The sequence below is a fragment of the Anarrhichthys ocellatus genome, unplaced genomic scaffold (genome assembly GCF_004355925.1).
Source record: "Anarrhichthys ocellatus isolate YVR2014 unplaced genomic scaffold, GSC_Weel_1.0 scaffold98, whole genome shotgun sequence".
Classification (NCBI taxonomy): domain Eukaryota; kingdom Metazoa; phylum Chordata; class Actinopteri; order Perciformes; family Anarhichadidae; genus Anarrhichthys; species Anarrhichthys ocellatus.
Window position 1 is genome coordinate 393770 of NW_022280128.1, and position 23052 is coordinate 416821.

The 23052-nt window shown below is 44.7% G+C and overlaps 1 protein-coding gene across 1 annotated transcript in view; it reads left to right on the top strand.

The window, feature by feature from the left end:
• The first annotated feature begins 10340 nt into the window (after positions 1-10340).
• The window catches only part of gabrr2a (gamma-aminobutyric acid type A receptor subunit rho2a), a 40057-nt gene continuing 27345 nt past the window's right edge, over positions 10341-23052 (top strand). The window contains exons 1-2 of the mRNA XM_031875863.1: positions 10341-12092; positions 17630-17853. Of these exons, the coding sequence (XP_031731723.1) occupies positions 12090-12092; positions 17630-17853 (227 nt within the window). The 5' untranslated portion in view covers positions 10341-12089. The remainder of the gene's footprint in view (positions 12093-17629; positions 17854-23052) is intronic.

Genomic DNA, 23052 nt, shown 5'->3' on the forward strand with positions numbered 1-23052 from the left:
GATGAATATGGTGCGATTGTAATCAGACAAGTGCACAAGAGCAAATTGTATAGACCATTTCATAGTAGTAAATACAAACATTCCAGATGTGTCCCAGTTCATTTCCTGTTGCCGTGCCATGTAGAGGCTTACATTGGTGTCAAGCCTGTATACTCTACATGTATTGGAGTGTAATAGAACATCTTTGTTATCAATAACTGACCTACCATTAAACTGTTATGGTGCTTAATAATAATCAGGAGGGCTAAGGTTAGCAGAACTGCAGAGTCATTGACAGCTGGCTGAGTTCTACGTCATCATAAAGCATTTTAGAGTGTTTTTCAGATTGTGGACTGGTAGCTGGAGAGGTGCCACTTGGTGCTGGGATAGCGTAATTCTGACATCTCTCAACATTGATGCGCACGTGTGTGTAAATGAAGGAAACAACAGCAAAGGGAAAGATAGCAATGCATACATTTCTGGGGCCCGACTCAAACAGCTGGATCAGGTATTGTGACAATGGGGCAAAGGCCACTGAATTAGCGGAGTCCACTGCCCCAGCATGAGAGGTTGGAGAGCTGAGATGGGAGCTAAACTAATCCAGCTTGGGCCTAAGGATATTCCACCACCCAATCTGCTCCTGGCGAATGTCTGGTAGCAGGAATATTCTGGTTAACCCAGCAATAGGAGGTCTGGTCTGTTGTGCCCACGTCTTCACAGAGACCTGGCTCCATAGTGGCATCTCCTTCAAACAAATGAAATTATTTAAGTTTCTTGCTAAAAATACATTTCACGAGATTACATTTGAACACATCATAACAATATAATTCACCTTTGCTCACTACTCATTTTTACTTGAAAGCCTCATAATGTAACTCCTCTGTTAACAAGTGGAGTGGTGTAATCGTACATAGTAACTGCAGGAACACTTGTCAGATGAGCAATGAAAGAAACCCTCAGTGATTGTGTTGACAAGCTAGTGGAACAGCAAACAAAGTTCTTTGTTAAAGGCCGCTTGAAAAATATTTTTCAGGGACTGTTTGCTCTTCATCAGAATGCATAATTAAATAACCATATTTCATTATATTCACACCAAAGGTAACTAGTATTGCAAATACTAAGTTAAATGCAAATGCTGACCTTTTTCAACCATTACATGACTTTTAAACCTCAGCCCATTGACCTACCACTTCCTCTGCTCTGCGATTCACTTTTATTGTTCTGAATGAAATGTTTGGGTAACCGCTTACAGCTAACGGAACTACCAGTACACACAGTGCTGAGTACCTATCAGCTGCTGCTCTGCGGTTCACTTTTAACGTTTTGTGTTTGGCTAACAGCTAACAGAACTATTTGAAGACAAACTGCAGAGTACCTCTCTGCTGCTGCTCTGCGGTTAAATTTGATTGTTTTGGGCTGTATGTTTGGCTAACCGCTTACAGCTAACAGAACTCCCCCACACACCCTGCTGAGTACCTCTCAGCCGCTGCTCTGCAGCTCACTTTTATTGTCTTTTTTAGATAATGTGTTTCGCTGCTGCTGACAACTAACGAAAGAACTCAGCCGCTGCTTGGCAGGCAGACAGCTTGGTGAGTTTAGTTTTGTGTTTTGGCATGATTGTATAAAGTGTATTATAAGACGACATCGAGCCCATTGCTTGAAAAACGTTACATAGCCGCTCGATTTTGAGTTGAATGACGTCGGTTTGACGACACTTTACAGCAGTGGTTGTGTTCATTCAATCACACAATACAACATTGGTCGTTGCAGACACATCACCGGTGGACATCTGCACTCTACTGAGTGCTCCTTTCTAGTTAAATATGATTTCTTAGAATAGGATAGGTGATTCTTATCTTCGGGAAAAACAAGAACAGGGAAGTTAAGTACCTTTTTCTTCTTTATTTATCCAGGGAAATTCAACAGAGCTGTGGGTCTTTGGTGACTCCCTGCTGCACCCTCATTCTGGCAACTTTGCCTCTGAGCAGTTGCTAATATTTTAGTCTTGATGAAGAGGTTCAAGGGGCATTGCCGCATCACTGAAATGCACAGAAAGCATAACAATTTTTATATTTCGTTTCGAGGCTCTCAACTCAAAAATAAATGAATTGACGTGACTGAAAATCATCCCCCACAAGTCAAAAAATGTAATCGCATGATTCCACCAAACATCAAGGCTGTGACTGCTGCTGCCACAGTTTGATGTCACAAGTGTGGAGATTCAATTAGCAAATTGTATCAAGCTTGCTACTGTACATTAAAGGAAATGTAACACTCTATTGATTAGGATCACTGCCGCTTTATCATTCCAAACCAAGTTAAATGATATCACTTTTAAATGAGTGCATAGTTGAATTGGCACAAGAAGATGGTCAGCTTATCAAATGCCAACAGCAGAAATGTGTTGTTTACTTTATCCCCGATCACCATAGTGACATGCTATCCCTGTTTGTCATCTGTGAGGGGACATGAGCTCACAGTAATAACCACAGTTTTTGTTTCCTTTTTTAGTAGCTTAAGCTTTAAACAGAGCTCACTGATGGATGGGTCAGTAGCACCCAGATACCATCTGTTGACATGGGCTTGATTTGAGGTGGAGTTGAGCTTTAGCCGCTAGCTTCACCCAGTTTATTTCAGCTTGCCTGCAGTGTTAGCCTAGCCTAGCTCTGCCAATGGCTGCATGGAAGGCCCCACTCCAGCAAAGATGAGCGGATTAAGCTGGCAGCGGTTCCTCCTGTTTACAGCTTAGATTAGCACAGGCACCAATCTGTTACGCCATCAGGCAGCTGTTACCCCGCAATGACACTTTATCCCAACTGAAGAAAAGACACAGAAAAACAAACATGCAAAAAAAGTGCATCCAGTCTTGGTGAAGGTACTTTGATACTCTCATATTGTTGTGCATTATGACAATTTGGTCTTGATAACATCTTCTTTTCTTTTTTTACTGTGTATTTCCATGCATTGTGTTGAACACACAGTGCCCTATGGACAACTTCTTTACTTCTGTGAATTTTAATTTAGGTGAAGAAGATTTCTGTCAGAATTATGTTTTTGAAAACTTGATCGATGTTCTTGCCAGAGTCTGCCAAATTTTCAAAAAGTAGGTGGCGAGTAAAATATCATCAGAGCAAAGGTCAAAAATGGATGAAATTATGAGAATAACAACCAGATTTACAAATGCTATGATTTTTCTTCAAGGCTGCAAACTCACAGAGAATTCTGCAGTCCCTCTGAGCTCTACAGAGCCGCTTTACTCAGCAGGCAGCTGTGTTCAATGAAAAAGCCCCCATAAAACCACTGTACACTACCTGCTCAGCAGCAAACAGCAGACACACACACACAGTTAGAGACTAACTGGCCTCACCAGGCTTTCAACTAACTCTAATATAAACCGATCCGCGTCAGTATTAGACGGTGAGATCAACTGACACAGTATAAAGAGCAAGAAAGTCAGAGTAGAGCGGGTGGGAGGGGAGACGGGAGACGGGATGGATCAAGCAAACAAAGGACTTTTACTCAGGAGACCGCTGTTTGTGTCCCGTGTGAAACCAAAGTCAATGTTAACTTATTTTCAGGTTGGGAGTGAGAATGATGTGGATGAACAGAGTATTTAGCAGCTAAAGAGACAGATACTTTTCTCAGGAGTTGGTGGAGAATAAAAAAACAACTTAAGGAGGGTGACTTATGTTCACAAGGTGGATACAAACATGACTCCAAATTAATAATAATGTATAAATAGGTAAGTACTTGCCAGCACATACCAACTTTATAACTCCATAATTTGTCAAATGTGTGAAAGTTTAGCTTGTTGTGGAGTTCTGCCAAAAAAGGAGGCGAAAACAAAGATGAATGCAGCTTTAAATGATGTTTGCTCTGCATTCACTAAAGAGCCTATACTGTTGTTTGTAACTAGGCAACTGTCCAACACTTTTGCCATAACAACTTAGCAGGACATACATTTTGTATTTAAAACATGTTTTTCCACGTGCAAGTGGGAAAATAAATAAGTCAATAAAATAATAAACTAATTCAGCTTCAAACCTGTAACTTTCACTGAACAACATACAGTGGGTGTAAATTATTATTATTATTTGTAGTTTGCTGTTGGCAGTTCTCAATGTTGTGTCTGTATGTAACACAACATTGACAAGGATGGTAACTTTACCAAATATGGCACAACATTTAGTGCCTAAGGTGTTGAAAAGCGCATGATGTTTGCTAATGTGGCAACACATTCTCCCTCCCAAACACAGCCACTTGGTCAGTGGCCTTATGCTTCAAACTATGAAGCTCTAGGTTCAGTTGTGGACATGTCAGGGACAGTGTCAGTTTCAGCTCGTTACATGCATAGTGTCTTTTCAAAATAAACTTCTAAGGTAGGTTTACTTCGTTTTGGGGTTTACTTGTGCCACAAAACTACTTGGTTAGGTCTAAGAAAAGATTGTGGTTGGGTTAAAATAAGTATGTTTATTACGCAAATGGAGTTAAGGAAGCTAAAATAAGTGAATGTTGACTTGGTATCACATGAGACATGAACAGTGGTTGACTGGGTGAATGTCCTGTGTTTGTTTGACCCATCCATCCTCAACTGCCAACCGCTCTAAGCAGACTCTTTATACTACATCAGTTTCTCTGACTGTCTAATAATGACATGGATGGTAGTTGAAAGCCCAGTGCTTCTTATACATATGATGTATGATGCACAGATGTTAAAGGGTGCACCAGAAAGACCAGCAAGTACTGTTTTACACTCTGCTATGCTGGTCACTCTTTATCACTCTGAAATTGATTGACAGGTCTTTCAATAACTACAGTTATTAAAAGACCTGTCGTCATTCAGTCAGCTTGTAGTGAGGTCTCAGTGGTGCAACAAAGCCTCAGATTCACTGGCTGATGCTGTCTCTGCTGTCATGTTCATTGGATACATGTCGGAATACAGTTTCAGGCTCTGAACATCTGAGTCACTGACTGGATCTACATCACTTCACAGCACTCTCAGCAATGCAGAGAGATTGAAAGCAATTCATGAGATCTGGCATGAAAAGATAAGATAGAACTTTATTTATCCCAAGAGAGATTGTTGTGCAGCAGTTGCAGCATAAAGAAGGGTGCAAATATAGAGTTGATTGCAACAAGAATGAAAGTGTTTGTGTTCCAAAAGGGTTGGCTCACACAAATTATATTCAAATAAACTTTATTTAAAGTTCCTGCTGTGGTATGTCTCTTTACAGATATTTTCGGTTTTATTTATTTAGGATTTTGAGATATCTTTAATTAATTCTGCCTTCACAATAGAAGTGAATATATTTTGTGCCACTCACAGCATTTCAAAAACCTTTTGGTTTTTTTCCAGTGTCTGTGTATCTGTTAGTCTTGATAAATCCACTGAATACTCTGTCCTCAGTTTTCATTATTTCAGCTCCGTCCAACTAGAGGTAAACTGGTTGGTTTGGCACTCACAGCAAAAAGCAGTCTTTTGAAGTTCTCATTTCCTGTAGCTTTATTGGTTTTCGAATGCAGAGCAGGAAACAGGCACAGAGGGTTCAGCTAATGCCTCCCTCAGTGTGCAGGCTCAGTGACTGGGAACCTCTTTTAAAACAGATGTAGAAGAAGCCATTGCAGCCTGCAGGTTGGGTGATTCATAATCATAATAAAATGACTGATCACAGTCATTGACGCAATCAACTTGTACTGACTAACACAGTAAAATCCCATCTGGTTAATACTTAAAACTGAACTAATATCAACTCGATGCAGACTGTAATTGGTGTAACATGACCAATTGGTAATCAAACTAAATTCAGCATGGTATATGACCAGCAGCGCTGTCTGCTTTCATCTGCTTCTCTGGGTACATTTTCTCAGGGCTGTTTCTTGCCATTTTGGAGTGCAAGGCCATTGGATTGACCTTTTCATTGCCAAATGACTTCATATTTTAGAATCCAAATTCAACTCAACTTCTGGTGTTGGTCATATAACCAACGACACTTGTCGCTTAGTAGTTCCTGTTGTGCTAATGCTGGGATGTATGGACAGGATTTAGACTGACTCTGTCTTGAGGACTGTCTAGTTGTTAGTTTGTATTGACTGGCCTGGTTCTCTGTCCCTGTCTCCAGCTGTCTCACTTCCTCAAGGCGATGTGCTCTCCTCTAACCCCCCCAGACCTGCCGTTCTCTACCTGTCCACCAGATGCCCTTAGAAGAACCCACCAGTCCCAGTCACCTGACTCTCATTCACCCGCTCACCTGCTGTACATATGCCCAGTCAGTGGTCGTTTTGTCAATGTTGCCTCATACAGTTCCTTTCTAAGCCCTCTGAACCTGTACCCCATTAGCAGAACCTTGACCTGATCTGCAACCTGAACCCTAAAATCTGCAGCTGCGGATCGCTTTGGATGAGTTTCCTGTTTGGGCTGCCTTTCTGGTGTGGACCCTTGCCTGAGGGCATCTGGTGGACAGGCAATGAACGGGTCTGGGGAAGTGGGAATGTGACTGGAGTTAAGGTTTTTCAACCAAGAACAGCACTTGTGGTTCACCTGCAATATATCACTGAAATAGCTTTTAAAACTCAAAGCAGCTCTGCTCACATTGCTGTCACGGATGCTTGCTGTCATTTATTGAAACTATTGGCTGCAGTGCAAGTGAGTGTTTTTTTGCATTCGTAATTTCATTTGCAAATATCTGGATTTCTTGCCAACAACTAGGCTATATTGATGATAAATGCCTTGAATAGCCCAATCAAGCCTGTAGATTGGCTTGACAACCACTTTATTTTCAGGTTGTAGATTATAACTTTATGATATCTTCTGTTTAACTGATTCATTACTCGAGATGAAGGGGCGCATGTCACAAATACAGTATGTGCCCAATATGAGGTTTATGAGTCTTATGCTGATTTTGATCATACAATATGATGTTTGCATGGAACTATGCCCATGTGTGATTCTTACACAGCGGTGAAATTAACCACAAACGTCACAAAGTTAGTGGAAGCTAGCAGTTTTAATCAAATCGATATGACAGAGTGTGCGGTGGGTAAATTTGGAAATGTAATGTCCACAGACTTCTGAAGGTATGGCACATCTGCAATTGCATTCAAACCACCAATCTCCCCTTTTAGTTTTTAGATTATGTAGAATGTGACCTTTGTTGGGTGATGAAGAGCCTCTGTTCTTTTTCACTGAAGGTTACTGATATATATAGAAACATGCAATATGACAGCACTTCAGACCTCAAGTGTTTCCATGCATATGAATTGAGATTCTTCACCTGTTAATTTGAAATGTCTCTAAACATTCTTAACAATATTGATAATGGCAACATATACTGTACAGAATATATGCGGGGTCTATATCAAATATGTTGTGACTTGTATCCTTGAGCTGCTGAAGACTGCTTAGATAATATTCACATTAAACCCTCAACTGAGGATCCTCGTACTGTATTAGGTTGAAAGCCAACCTTTACATGTCTTTGTAGAATAAAACAAACAAATCCAAAATGTTCAGCATATCCACATTCTGTGCAATAATTGTGCAGTCATAAAATTACTATCCATTCATTTTCTTTCGCTTATCCGGGGCCGAGTCACGGTGGCAGCAGGCAGAGCAAGATAATCTAGACATCCATCTCCTCAGCAACGTTTTCCAGCTTCTCCTGGGGGATCCTTAGGTGTTTCCAAGCCACATGGGATATATTGTCCCTCCAGTGTGTTCTGGGTTTACTCCATGGTCTCCCACCCGTCATGACCACATCAACTGATTTCTGCAACAACTCACTCCCATCCACCCTTGGAAGTGTCAAGTTTCATCCCGAAGGCTTCCCTCTCAACTGCAAACCACCCCAGTGCGTGCTGAAGGTCATGGTTTGATGAAGCCAACTGAACCATATTATCTGCAAAGAGCAGAAAAGCAATTCTGTCCCCAAACCTGACACTCTCCTTCCCCCTGACTGTGCCTTGAGATCCTCGCTGTGTACATCATGAACAGAATCCTTGACAAGGGACAACCGTGCCAGAGGCCAACAGCCACTAAGAATGTGTTTGACGTTGTGCTGAGAAAACCCAGCTCTGAATTGTTGATTTGGACTTTTTTCCTTGGAATGCACCCGTAAAGTCCCTGAAGGTGTGAAATTGAAAATGCTACTTTGTACTTGGTGGACATTGCTGATTTAGATGCTTTCAACGAACCAGTTGAATAAGGTTGAGCATTGCAATCTTTCATTGTTTCTTGAGAAGAAAGAACATAATTTTTTGTGTAGTTTGTATCTCAGATCAGACACACTGCTAGAAAACTCCAGAACATGAATATACAGGTGCATCTCAATGAATTAGAATATCATCGAAAAGTTAATTTATTTCAGTAATTCAATTCAAAAAGTGAAACTCATATATTATATAGATTCATTACACACAGGGTGATATATTTCAAGCGTTTATTTCTTTGAATTTTGATGATTATGGCTTACAACTAATGAAAACCCAAAATTCAGTATCTCAGAAAATTAGAATATTACATAAGACCAATTTAAAAAAAAGATTTTTAATACAGAAATGTTGGCCTACTGAGAAGTATGTACAGTATACAGTATGCACTCAATACTTGGTCGGGGCTCCTTGGCATGAATTACTGCATCAATGAGGCATGGCACGGAGGCCATCAGTCTGTGGCACTGCTGAGGTGTTATGGAAGCCCAGGATGCTTTGATAGGGGCCTTCAGCTCGTCTGCATTGTTGGGTCTGGTGTCTCTCAACTTCCTCTTGACAATACCCCATAGATTCTCTCTGGGGTTTAGGTCCATAGACTCTCTGGGGTTTAGGTCCATAGACTCTCTCTGGGGTTTAGGTCAGGCGAGTTTGCTGGCCAATCAAGCACAGTGATACCATGGTCATTAAACCAGGTATTGGTACTTTTGGCAGTGTGGGCAGGTGCTAAGTCCTGCTGGAAAATGAAATCAGCATCTCCATAAAGCTTGTCAGCAGAGGGAAGCATGAAGTGCTCTAAAGGTTTCTGGTAGACGGCTGCGCTGACTTTGGACTTGATAAAACACAGTGGACCAACACCAGCAGATGACATGGCTCCCTAAATCATCACCGACTGTGGAAACTTCACACTGGACCTCAAGCAACTTGGATTGTGTGCCTCTCCACTCTTCCTCCAGACTCTGGGACCTTGATTTCCAAATGAAATGCAAAATTTACTTTCATCTGAAAAGAGGACTTTTCAGGACTTTTCTGAGCAACAGTCCTTTTTCTCCTTAGCCCAGGTAACTTAGCCCAGGTAATTTAGATAGATAGATAGATATAAACTTTATTTATCCCCAGGGGGAAATTAGTTTGTAGCAGCAGCAATTTACAGAGTAAAATATAACTTATGCAATGCACAATATATACAGTACAATAAAATAACAAAGCAGATATTGAATTTGAAGGAATAGATTAATAAAAAATAAGATAAATAGAATGAAAAATAGAAATGAACAGTATGTACCATGAATGGAGTGGTAGTCCAGGTAACTTAGTTCAGGTAACTTAGTCCAGGTAACTTAGTCCAGGTAACTTAGCCCAGGTAACTTAGCCCAGGTAACTTAGCCCAGGTAAGACGCTTCTGACGTCTCTGGTTCAGGAATGGCTTGACACAAGGAATGCGACAGTTGTAGCCCATGTCCTGGATACGTCTGTGTGTGGTGGCTCTTGAAGCACTGACTTCAGCCGCAGTCCACTCCTTGTGAATCTCCCCCAAATTCTTGAATGACCTAAACCCCAGAGAGAGTCTATGGACCTAAACCCCAGAGAGAGTCTATGGACCAAAACCCCAGAGAGAGTCTATGGACCTAAACCCCAGAGAGAATCTATGGACCTAAACCCCAGAGAGAGTCTATGGACCTAAACCCCAGAGAGAATCTATGGACCTAAACCCCAGAGAGAGTCTATGGACCTAAACCCCAGAGAGAATCTATGGGGTATTGTCAAGAGGAAGATGAGAGACATCAGACCCAACAATGCAGACGAGCTGAAGGCCCCTATCAAAGCAACCTGGGCTTCTATAACACCTCAACAGGGCCACAGGCTCATTGCCTCCGTGCCACGCCGCATTGATGCAGTAATTCATGCAAAAGGAGCCCCGACCAAGTGTTGAGTGCATACTGTATACTGTACATGGACATAGTTTTCAGTAGGCCAACATTTCTGTATTAAAAATGTTTTTTTTAATTGGTCTTATGTAATATTCTAATTTTCTGAGATACTAAATTTTGGGTTTTTATTAGCTGTAAGCCATAATCATCAAAACTAAAAGAAATAAACGCTTGAAATATATCACCCTGTGTGTAATGAATCTATATAATATATCACTTTTTGAATTGAATTACTGAAATAAATTAACTTTTCGATGATATTCTAATTCATTGAGATGCACCTGGTAACGCCTTAATATTGAGTTGAACATTGGTTGATCGGGTCACCGTGAGAACAGATGAATTTCTGCCTGATGTGACAAGAAGTGCTACACACTTGATGGCATTGTCCCATTAGGTGGAGAATAATCCCGAGTGCAGAGATCCGTCCCCAGCCCCTCATCTGAAGAGCTTTGATGACTGTAATCTTACATTTAGAGTCTCTGCTAATCTCTTTGGATTACAGACTGTATAGATAAGTGATGCAAAGTGGTTCAAATCGCCTGAAAATCTTCCCTCCACTTATGCGCAATGTATGAAGTGTGTACACGCTGACTGGTGATATGTGAGAGGGTCATACATAATGCTGTTATCCTTATGTAAAGGTCAGAGGCCATGGCAGCGACAGTAAAGGGATATGAAACGTATACTAGAATCCAGTTAAAGCAGAATGGGATACAGTAAATAGAATGCTGTCTCATTGGGTGGGTTAATTTAGCCAATCATGAAAAGACCTCAACTTTACCCAACGTGTATGAACATATCCATGACATAGATGTACCAGCAGCACCGTAATATATCATTCTTTTAAAAAGCTGAGAGCTGTTGGTTTTAAGAATAAGGCATGGGAACAGTTGATGCCTGGATTTCCTCTTTTCCATTAAAATAACTCTTTAACAGATTTTCGATCTGTTTTTGGGTCACTTGTTCCACTTGCTGTGGATTTACGTAAAGTGTTGTGATCCCTGCTTTATACACTGCTTAAATCAGACAGCTGCCAATTTCTGAATTCCACGCAAGTTGAAGCACACTGAGAAAATGGGCCAAATGTCACCATGAGTCTACACAGAACGAAATAAAATTGATGTCACCAATGCTTTAAAAAAAACGTTGAATCCTATTGGCTGTATTTGGGTCCCCAACACTCACATTAATACTTCTCAGCAAGAAATTCACTTATATATAGACCCCACCCCCCCAAAAAGACAAGAGTAAGTATGTCTAAACTGATTGTAAATATAAGCTGTGTAACTGTTAAGGATACAGGTGGAAATGAATAATGGACACATCACTTTGATGGTCCCTATCTTACTTCAGAATTCAGCTAATCGCAAGCTTTTCAAGATGCCAGGCATAGAATATTAATAATAATCGGATAAAAAGTTACTAATCTCACAGAATGACATTTTTAAGATGTATTGTTATTTCATATTTTGTTTTGTTTTAGTCCTATTTGTTTACTTTTTTTTGCAAATCTGGGTGCTGTGAAAAAGGATGCTCATTTTGATGTGGTGCATGAGTTTCTAAATCCTATGCCTATGCTTTTTAACCAAGGATTGTAGTTTGCTAACCTATAAATTACATAGTTCGTTTTTCGTTTGTTTGGTATTTTGGCACTTTGTGTTTTCCCTACTTGATTGCTTTTAGCCTCTTAATTTTAGAAGAAATGTCAGGAGATGCTCAAAATAGAAAGTGCTGCAGTCAAGTTATGGCAGAAGGAAACTAGGTGTCTGAAACACTCAGCTCTGAACTGAGCGGAGGAAGGCAGCCAACTTGAAAAATTCAATAGTTGTCTCATAAAGCAGCTGGGCAGCACCGCCTGCAGTTTGCTATCACATTTATTTGCTCAAGATATACTTTTGTTTGGCAGGGCCTGCCATCCCTGTTGGAGTGGACGTTCAAGTGGAGAGCTTGGACAGCATCTCTGAGGTTGATATGGTAAGAAAAACTGCATTTATCCACACCTCAATATCATGTGACAGATAATTAAAGATGACGCATGCCACAGTGTGAGATAAAGATAAGAAGGAACATACTGGGGAAAAAATAGAGAAAGTGTAGTGGTGGTAGTGTGATGACATGGCGGAGAAAAGTAAAATATGTTTTGTTTTTTTCTTTTAGAATATTATAATGATAATAATAAAACAAATATATATGAATATAGTTAGCACATATCAAGACAACAGTTACAACGTGCTTTTAGAAAGCAATACAACAATTCACAAAAGAAGAGAAATCAAGTAAGCATTAAAAAAGCAGAATAAGCAAAGGAGACTAATGAAATATCAAAACATCAATGAATCAGCAACAATGATTTCAAAACTCTCTACAACAAACATCTGTGAAATACATGCAGTAGAGTACATCATCAAGTGTATACATATTCATACACACATATACACATGTTAGCTTTTTACGCTTCAAATCTATTTTCATAATTTCTACGTAACATACCTACAGTGACTGTGCAGGGCTCTGACTTCTGCCAAAAGGTGAACTACACTAAAAAGTTCTGTGCCTGAACACATCCTGCGTGGAACCACACGGAGGACTGAAGCTCACAATGTGCTACTTTTGCTGGGAACAGCCTGCAGGTTGCTGCCCGAGGAGCTCTGTGTGCAGGTCGATAAGGAGAGAGGAAGTTATCTGAGGGATGACCTTGCTAATATGCGATTGAAGTTGATGCTGTTCCTAAACGTCACGCCTATCTGTGTGTGCAGGTGGTCAATAATACGATTTTTTTGGTTATAAGTCAGTGTAAAACAACTTGTTCAATGATCATATACAATATTCACACACAAACAGGCATCTATGCAGTTTCTTCCAGTACAACAAAGGGTAAAATAATCTGGATATATTTCAGTTTACTCCATTTTCTACCTTGAAGTGACTTCAACTCCATGTAACTAATGGATATGGTTCTCTGTAGTCCATCCATCCATCCATTTTCTTCCGCTTATCGGGTCGCGGTGGCAGCACTCCAAGCAGGCTGACCCAGACTTCCCTCTCCCCCGCAACATTTTCCAGCTCAGTCTGGGGGATCCCGAGGCGTTCCCAGGCCAGCTGGGAGATATAATCCCTCCAGTGTGTTCTGGGTCTTCCCCGGGGTCTCCTACCAGTTGGGCATGCCCGGAAAACCTCCAGTGGGAGGCACCCAGGGGGCATCCTAATTAGATGCCCGAACCACCTCAGCTGACTCCTTTCGACGCAAAGGAGTAGCGGCTTAACTACAAGTTCCCTCCTGATGTCCGAGCTCCTTACCCTATCTCTAAGGCACGACCCAGAGTTTGTGACCATAGGTGAGGGTAGGAACGTAGACCTACCGGTAAATTGAGAGCTGAGCCGGAAGGCTCACCAAGACCGTCTCTTCACCAAGACGGTCCGGTGCAGCGCCTGCTTTACTGCTGCAGCCGCACCGATCGGCCTGTCGATCTGCCAATCCATCTTACACTCACTCGTGAACAAGACCCCGAGATACTTGAACTCCTTCGCTTGAGGTAGGCACTCCGTCCCCACCTGGAGGGAGCAATCCACCGGTTTCCGGCAGAGAACCATGGCCTCAGATTTGGAGGTGCTAACTCTCATCCCCGCCGCTTCACACTCGGCTGCAAACCGCCCCAGTGAATGCTGGAGGTCACGATCCGAGGAGGCTAACAGGACCACATCATCTGCAAATAGCAGAGAAGCGATCCCGAGACCCCCGAGACTGACGTTTTCCACCCCCCGGCTGTGCCTAGATATCCTGTCCATGAAAGTCACGAACAAGAACAGTGACAAAGGGCAGCCCTGGCGGAGGCCAACACTGGGAACGTGTCTGACTTATTGCCGAGAATACGGACACAGCTCCTACTGCAGTCGTACAGAGACCGGATGGCCTTTTGCAACGGGTCCGGCACCCCGTACTCCTGCAGCACCCCCCACAAAAAACCCTGAGGGACACAGTCGAAAGCCTTCTCCAAGTCCACAAAGCACATGTAGACTGGTTGGGCAAACTCCCAGGATCCCTCCAGTAGTCTTGCTAGGGTAAAGAGCTGGTCCACTGTTCCACGGCCGGGACGAAATCCGCATTGCTCCTCTTGAATCCGAGGTTCGACAAACGGTCGGAGCCTCCTTTCCAGCACCCTGGCATAAGCCTTCCCCGGGAGGCTGAGTAGTGTGATACCCCGATAGTTCAAGCACACTCTCCGGTCCCCCTTTTTTAAAATGAGAACCACCACCCCGGTCTGCCAGTCCATGGGCACTGTTCCCGACCCCCATGCGACATTGAAGAGGCTGTAGTCTTTGGAGAGTGGGAAGGAGACAGGAGAGTGAGGAAATCTGATTACATTTTGACAACTGAGGACCAAAAGCAGTTAAACAGTGCCCAGTCTTTCCCAACTGATGGGCTTTTTGATGCTCTACCCAGCAGCCAGATTTTCTTGGTTGGCCGATCACTGCCGAGCACACAGTGCGAAACATGACTGGTAGTCATGTTTCGCACTGTGTGAATGCAGGGTTACTGTTACCACAGAAGCTACTTTAGGGTGCTTTCACACCTAAGCGGTTTTGTTTGGTTTAAACAAACTCTTGCCAGGTTAGTATGGTTCGTTTGGGCTGGTGTGGAATCTGTCAATCGAATCCTGATGTGGACCAAAATACTGAACTGAGACTGCTTGAAGAGGAGGGTCTCAGTCCACCGTCCAAGTGGACTCTGGTGCTTTTTGTTTGTGGTGTGAAAGCAAACGAACTAACAGCAAGATGTTATGATCGCAGACATGTAATTTTAGCTGAATTTCAAAAGCTAAACTACTAATAAATCCATCTGCTGAATGTGAAATCTGTGTTACAGTCGGTTTGTTCTGGACCCAAACACAGACACCGGGACAGCAGAGTAGGTGAGAAAAAAAGTTTTTTATTTGGCTTGTCTGTGGAGCCGGTGGAACATGCAGGTGGAGCAGCGAGGCGGTGTGTGCGGCGGCGACGTGGCACGGGAATCGCTGAGGCAGAGGGAAAACACAAGTTAGTTGCAAAGTCAAAACAAGGCTAACTTGCTCTAAGAAGAGATTTACGCTCAAAAGGGGCCGAGGTCGTAGCTACCACTGAGCTGAAGGAACAATCTGGCGATGAGACTGCAGGAAGCCGGGGTATTTGAGCTGAAGGTGATGAAGGTCTAATTGTTGGCAGGTGAGGAGATGAGCCCAGGTGCCGGATGATTGCAGCCGCGCTCAAGCCACACATACACACGCAGACAGGGGACAGAGGGGAGATGAGCTGAGGTCACAGTGGAGCCGTGACAATCTGTTTATGAACCAATTTTATAATTGGTCCGAGACCATGTTTATCATTTGGTAACTAACGTATGCACACCAGCGTGAGTATTTTCCCTGATTCACAGGTCAAAAGCTGTTAAAACTGCTGTGCTTGTGTCTGTCTCTGTGTACTTACTCAGTTCATTAAGTCCATTAAAGTGTGTGACAGTGATCCCACAGTAATAAGCCCGCATCATCTCTGTCTCATGCCGCCTCATGCATGTGTCCGTGTGCTCCCCAACTTTGGCACCAGTCTAATAATACTAATAATGCTTATAATCAATGATGTCTTTATGAGCTCTTTGTAAAACCAAAATAACACAAATAAACACATGAGAATCAGTAAAGTGCTGCATAGACTTCAGTCAGTCACCAGAATTTGATTTCCCCACATGGGCACAATCAGTTAAATGCGTTTGAGTGAGCCCGGCCGGTATCAACTCAGCGTGTCAGGCTTTCTGACCCCTACTTGCTAGTGGACATTTATTTGGTTTTGACAGATACTCCTTATAGGGGCTTGCAATGCAGATTATATTAAAGGTCCTATATTGTAGGACGTGAGATTTACATGAAGCTTAAGCGTAAGTTCAGTCAGGAAGACTGTCTTTACTCTTCTTTGCATTCATAGTCTCTCTCGCACTGTGATTACTCTATCACTTTAAATGATAGAGTAATGATAGAGTAGGCGTTCACTTTAAATTAACCAACCAGATTCTGCACAGGTTGCTTAAGCCAATCACATCGTTGATGTCAAACTTTAAAAAATGTTCTCCTCTCTGCTGCTGTCAGTTGTCATTTCAGCTCAAAGCAGATGCGACCCTCTTCCACCCCAGTTACCTCCAGTCAGCATCAAAGTCATGCTCCTCATCATCATCTTCATCATCACCACCACCACCAGTGTGTGGACTCCAGGGGGATTCTGCCTTATCTGACCTCAGCATCACTACCACTCTATTATACTACTTCAGGATGGAGTTCAATCGCCACAGACTTTGCACCGTTCATATTTTATGCATGTATAATAAATCATTGTTAAATTTGAATGAAGTCTCTCCATAAGGTATACTGTGTACGTATCAAAACACTCAATCCACCTGTACTGAGAAACTGTCTTTAAAACGAGCCGTCAGGACGTCAGGTTGTGATGTCACAACTGTACAGTCACCGGTAGAAGTGCGGCTAAACTCTGTGCAGTCTACACCCCAGTTGCTGAAGACCGGAAAAGCTAACCTATCAGAGCAGCTTGGGCTTTTTCGGGAGGGTGCCTTAAAGAGACAGGCACTAAAATGGAGCATTTCTGACAGAAGAGGAATACAGGTATATTCAGACAGACAGTATGAGGAAATGTAAGTGTTTTTTGAACATTAAAGCCCAAATATAGCCCAAAGCCCAAATATAAGTATGTGTCTGAAAATGAGCATGATATGTCCACTTAAATTCGACATTACATTCACTTATATTATACATCTAAATAAGACTGTGATGTTACATTGTCATAATCTTTAAGCAAGAAGTGAGAGGTGTCCACAAATCAGGAAAAGGCTAATCCCTATTTTCCAATCATGTTACATTCTACAATTCAACAATTCAACTATAAATAGATACTTGGTACTTCATTGATCCCTGAGGGGAAGATGAAAAGCAACTCACTCACACACTGTTTGGGAAATTAACTGAAATTCCATCTGCTTTTTTTTTTTACCCCAACTACCATTTATGGCCACAGTGGTTAAGCAAATGTTACATAGTGTCACTTTAAAGACTCAGTAAAACAGGCGCTTCTAGCTTCCATAATGTGACAAGTGAAACTCAGTATATGATATGTGTATTTATCAACACGAGAGGGATTTCATCAAATCATCCAGAGATTTTATTTGATTACTCAAAGTGGGCGTAACCTTGTTTACTATGTAACAAACATACATTTTAAGCAAAACCACATTTAAATATAACATAACATAAAAATGAATAGCTTTGTTGTCTAAACCCAACCAAGTTGCTTCCTGTGAAAATGGAAGTTTATTTTGAAAAGATGTAACGAGAATAACCGACAGAGTATCTAGTGCATCACAGTATGAAGCCTAAGGCCACTAACTAAGCTGCCGTATTGGAGGGGTTAGGAGTGCGAGCGCGTTGTTATGGATGTAGACTGATGAACACCGTCCGTCTTTCCTTTGATTCCACCAGGACTTCACCATGACTCTGTACCTGAGGCACTATTGGAAGGACGAGCGCCTGTCGTTCACCAGCAGCACCAACAAAAGCATGACGTTTGATGGGCGCCTGGTGAAGAAGATCTGGGTCCCCGATGTCTTCTTTGTCCACTCGAAGAGGTCCTTCATCCACGACACTACCACCGAAAACATCATGCTGCGTGTCTATCCTGATGGACATGTCCTCTACAGCTTGAGGTCTGTAGCATTTCAGCATCTGCCTTCTCAGACCCATGTTGATCTGCCTCACAGGATCTCTCGTTTGTCGCAGAAATGTTCTCAATTGACCTTTTTTCCACAGTAGACATTTGAATGTGTCGTAACAGAAGAAGAGCACATTAACAATGTCTCAGTGTCAACTAGTGTAAGCCGTGACACTAATACCATAGGTCAGTGGTTCCTAACCAAGGATCCCAGGCCCCCCTCAGGGGGGAGCCAAAGATCACAGGAGGTGCATGACGACATGCATGACAACCAATGGATCCCTGGAGCCTTAGAAAACACATTCATATCAGGGGTGACACGAATAGCCGTCGACTTGTCAGAGAGGTGGAAAAATGTGTCACTGAAACAAAGGATCATTCTATTCCTGCTATACGGGGGTGCTGAATGTCTGATTTTAGTTTGGGTTTCTCCCAATAAATATCAGCCTATATAATACTGTTGATATGAATGTGAAAATAACCGTCACTGTATTTGTGAATAAGTCACCATGTAGACTAAGTTACACTATCCAAATGAGTGCGACTATCGAGCAGCATCTTGGTGATAGCTAGGTTACTGTTTCAAAATCAAAGGATACATTCATGAATCAAAGCACTAGATATATTGATGAATGATTCTCTACAATCAGCAGGGGGATGCTGTAGAAACAGCTGTTTGGGTGTCTCTTAACTTTGTACTTTGGACAGCGCCGCACCTACACACACACACACACACACACACACACACCCTACACACCAGTGGCGGGCCGTCAGGGCCAGCTAAGCCTTCTCTGCTGGCCTAAACAGAATCACAAAGTTATAGCTATTTTATAATTTAATATCCATCCATCCATCCATTTTCCACCGCTTATCCGGGGTCGGGTCGCGGTGGCAGCAGGTCAAGCAGGCCGACCCAGACCTCCCTCTCACCGGCAACATGTTCCAGCTCATTCTGGGGGATCCCGAGGCGTTCCCAGGCCAGCTGGGAGATGTAATCTCTCCAGCGTGTTCTGGGTCTTCCCCGGGGTCTCTTCCTAGTTGGACGTGCCTGGAAAACCTCCAGTGGGAGGCGTCCAGGAGGCATCCTAATTAGATGCCCGAACCACCTCAGCTGACTCCTTTCGACGCGAAGGAGTAGCGGCTCTACTCCAAGCTCCCTCCTGATGACCGAGCTCCTTACCCTATCTCTAAGGCTGAGCCCGGCCACCCTACGGAGGAAACTCATTTCGGCCGCTTGTAGCCGCGACCTTGTCCTTTCGGTCACGACCCAGAGTTCGTGACCATAGGTGAGGGTAGGAACGTAGACCGAGTGGTAAATTGAGAGCTTTGCCTTCCGGCTCAGCTCCCTCTTCACCAAGACGGTCCGGTGCAGCGCCTGCTTTACTGCTGCAGCTGCACCGATCCGTCTGTCGATCTCCCGCTCCATCTTACCCTCACTCGTGAACAAGACCCCGAGATACTTGAGCTCCTTCGCTTGAGGTAGGCACTCCATCCCCACCTGGAGGGAGCAATCCACCGGTTTCCGGCAGAGAACCATGGCCTCAGATTTGGAGGTGCTAACTCTCATCCCCGCCGCTTCACACTCGGCTGCAAACCGCCCCAGTGAATGCTGGAGGTCACGATCCGAGGAGGCTAACAGGACCACATCATCTGCAAATAGCAGAGAAGCGATCCCGAGACTGACGTTCTCCGCCCCCAGGCTGCGCCTAGATATCCTGTCCATGAAAATCACAAACAGGACCGGTGACAAAGGGCAGCCCTGGCGGAGGCCAACACCCACCGGGAACGTGTCTGACTTATTGCCGAGAATGTGGACACAGCTCCTACTGCAGTCGTACAGAGACCGGATCGCCCGTTGTAACGGGTCCGGCACCCCATACTCCCGCAGCACCCCCCACAAGACCCCCCGAGGGACACGGTCGAAAGCCTTCTCCAAGTCCACAAAGCACATGTAGACTGGTTGGGCAAACTCCCAGAACCCCTCCAGTAGTCTTGCGAGGGTAAAGAGCTGGTCCACTGTTCCACGGCCGGGACGGAATCCGCACTGCTCCTCTTGAATCTGAGGTTCGACAAGCGGTCGGAGCCTCCTTTCCAGCACCCTGGCATAAGCCTTCCCCGGGAGGCTGAGTAGTGTGATACCCCGGTAATTCGAGCACACTCTCCGGTCCCCCTTTTTGAAGATGGGAACCACCACCCCGGTCTGCCATTCCATGGGCACTGATCCCGACCCCCATGCGACATTGAAGAGGCGTGTCAGCCAGGACAGCCCAACCATGTCCAGTGCCTTCAGCATCTCAGGGCGGATCTCATCTACCCCCGGCGCCTTGCCACCAAGGAGCTTTTTGACTACCTCAGCGACCTCTGCCAGGGATATGGGTGAGCCTCCCCCTAGGTCCTCAGGCGCTGCCTCCTCTGCAGAGGACATGTTGGTTGGGTTTAGGAGTTCCTCAAAGTGCTCTTTCCACCGCCCGACGATGTCCTCCGTCCGGGTTAGCAGTTCCCCCCCCTGCTGAGAACAGCCTGGGGTAAGCCCTGCTTTCCCTTCCTGAGCCGTCGGATGGTTTGCCAGAACCTCCTTGAGGCCAACCGAAAGTCCTTCTCCATGGCCTCCCCGAACTCCTCCCATGCCCGAGTTTTAGCATTCACGACCACCGCAGCTGCAGCCCTTCTGGCCTGCCGGTACCTGTCAGCTGCTTCAGGAGACCCCTGGGCCAACCAAGCCTTGAAGGTCTCCTTCTTCAGCTTGACGGCTTCCCTCACCTCCGGTGTCCACCACCGGGTTCTCGGGTTGCCGCCACGACAGGCACCGATGACCTTCCGGCCACAGCTCCTAGCGGCCGTGTCCACAATAGAGGCTTTGAACATGGTCCACTCGGATTCCGTGTCCCCAACCTCCCTCGGGATGTGTGAGAAGTTCTTCCGGAGGTGGGAGTTAAAGACCTCCCGGACAGGGTCCTCCGCCAGACGTTCCCAGTTCACCCTCACTACACATTTGGGTTTGCCGGGTCTTTCCAACCGGTTCCCCTGCCATCTGATCCAACTCACCACCAGGTGGTGATCAGTTGACAGCTCTGCTCCTCTCTTCACCCGAGTGTCCAAGACATACGGCCGCAGATCAAATGATACGATTACAAAGTCGATCATTGATCTCCGGCCTAAGGTGTTCTGGTACCAGGTACACTTATGAGCCACCTTATGTTCGAACATAGTGTTCGTTATGGCCAAACCATGGCAAGCACAGAAGTCCAATAACGATACACCATTCGGGTTCAGATCGGGCAAGCCGTTCCTCCCAATCACCCCCCGCCAGGTTTCTCCGTCATCGCCCACGTGAGCGTTGAAGTCCCCCAGGAGAACTATGGAGTCGGTAGGCGGCGCCCTTTCCAGGACCCCTCTCACCGACTCCAAGAAGGCCGGATACTCTGAACTGCTGTTTGGTGCATAAGCACAAACCACAGTCAGAGCCTTGCTCCCCGCAACCCGTAGGCGCATGGAGGCGACCCTCTCACTCTCCGGGGAGAACTCCAACACAGCGGCGCTCAGCCGGGGGCTCGTGAGTATCCCCACTCCCGCCCGGCGCCTCTCACCCTGGGCAACTCCGGAAAAGGACAAAGTCCAACCCCTCTCCAGGAGCTTGGTTCCAGAGCCAACGCTGTGTGTGGAGGTGAGTCCAACTATTTCTAGCTGGTATCGCTCCACCTCCTGCACCAGCTCCGGCTCTTTCCCCGCTAGCGAGGTGACGTTCCACGTCCCTAGAGCTAGTCTATGCCGCCGGCATAGGCTAGCATGCCGCCGGCATGCCCGGGCCTCCCGCCCGACCCGCCGCCCGGTCTGCATAGCACCCGACCCCGATGCTTGACCCTGCGGGTGGTGGGTCCACAGGGTGGCTGCTCCATGGTGTTTATTCGGGCTGAGCCCGACCGGGCCCCATGGGTAAAGGCCCGGCCACCAGACACTCGCCTACGAGCTCCCCTCCTGGGTCTGGCTCCGGGAGGGTGCCCCGGTTTCCCTGGTCCGGGCGAGGTGGCTGTAGTCCGTGGGCTAACTATCATAGGGGTTGTTTTGAACCGCTCTTAGTCTGGGCTCTCCCCTGAAACCTGTTTGCCTTGGGAGACCCTACCATTATAATTTAATAATTTTTCGCAAATACACTACATGTATTATAATTATTTTTCCCATTAGCTTATTTTCTCATTGCACAGCTCCTGTCTTCCTCTGTTGCTCTGCTTCCAGTGCAGCTTGTTTTAAGGAGAGCTTTTATCCAATCAGATTCAGCCCCTATGTCTCTATGTAAGGAGAGAGGCCCGAGGCCCTCTAGGTAGACTTTGCAGTTTAAGTGAATGGGGACATAATTGTTGATTGTGATAGTCTTCAACCAATCAGATCTTTAGTTTGACATGTTGGGCGTATGCTTTGACGTACCTTTGGCACCGAGGTAGCCTGCTACGTACGTCTGCATTAACGTGCTCCGTGATTGGTCAGTGGGCCAGCGCTTGACTAATGTGAAATTTAAGGAAGCTGGCAGAAGTTAGTTGGAGTAGTAAGAGTTCAAATTGAAAGATATGGAAGAAATTTTTAGGGTTTTGCTTGGTGTAGTTCAGGGGTCTTCAACGTTTTTCAGCCCAAGGACCCCCGCATACCGGCGAAATACAACTGTGGAGGCTCGACTGTCACTGAATCGAGAAGGACTTCTTACTGGAACTGAAACGATGTTCTGGGATTAAACTCTTTGTCAACAAAGAAAGGAGGATGGACTTTGTCTTTAAGTGAACAGCATTCGGTAGGTGACAAACTGCGTTTGTTTTTTACATCTGCAGTAACGTTACTACTGTTCATTTGTCTATCGTGTCATTTTTATGAATAATATTTGATGGCTCGTGCTCTTGTGTGGTGGAATGTGTGGATCCGCTGCAGGTTTGCTGGATTGATGTGTGATGCTTTGTGGTCATATGAATATACGTATGTGACTGGTTCTTATGACTTTGTTGTTATTGTGTTAATTACGTTGATTTGACTATGCATTGTCCGTTAATGACGCAGCATCCCATCATGCATGGATTCATGTTTCTGCACCGTAGCTGTTCAACTGTAGTAGGACAGCACAGAAGGCCCAGGCATAAAATGCAAGGCCTGCCACTGCTACATAGACACACACACACACACACACACACACACACACACACACACACACACA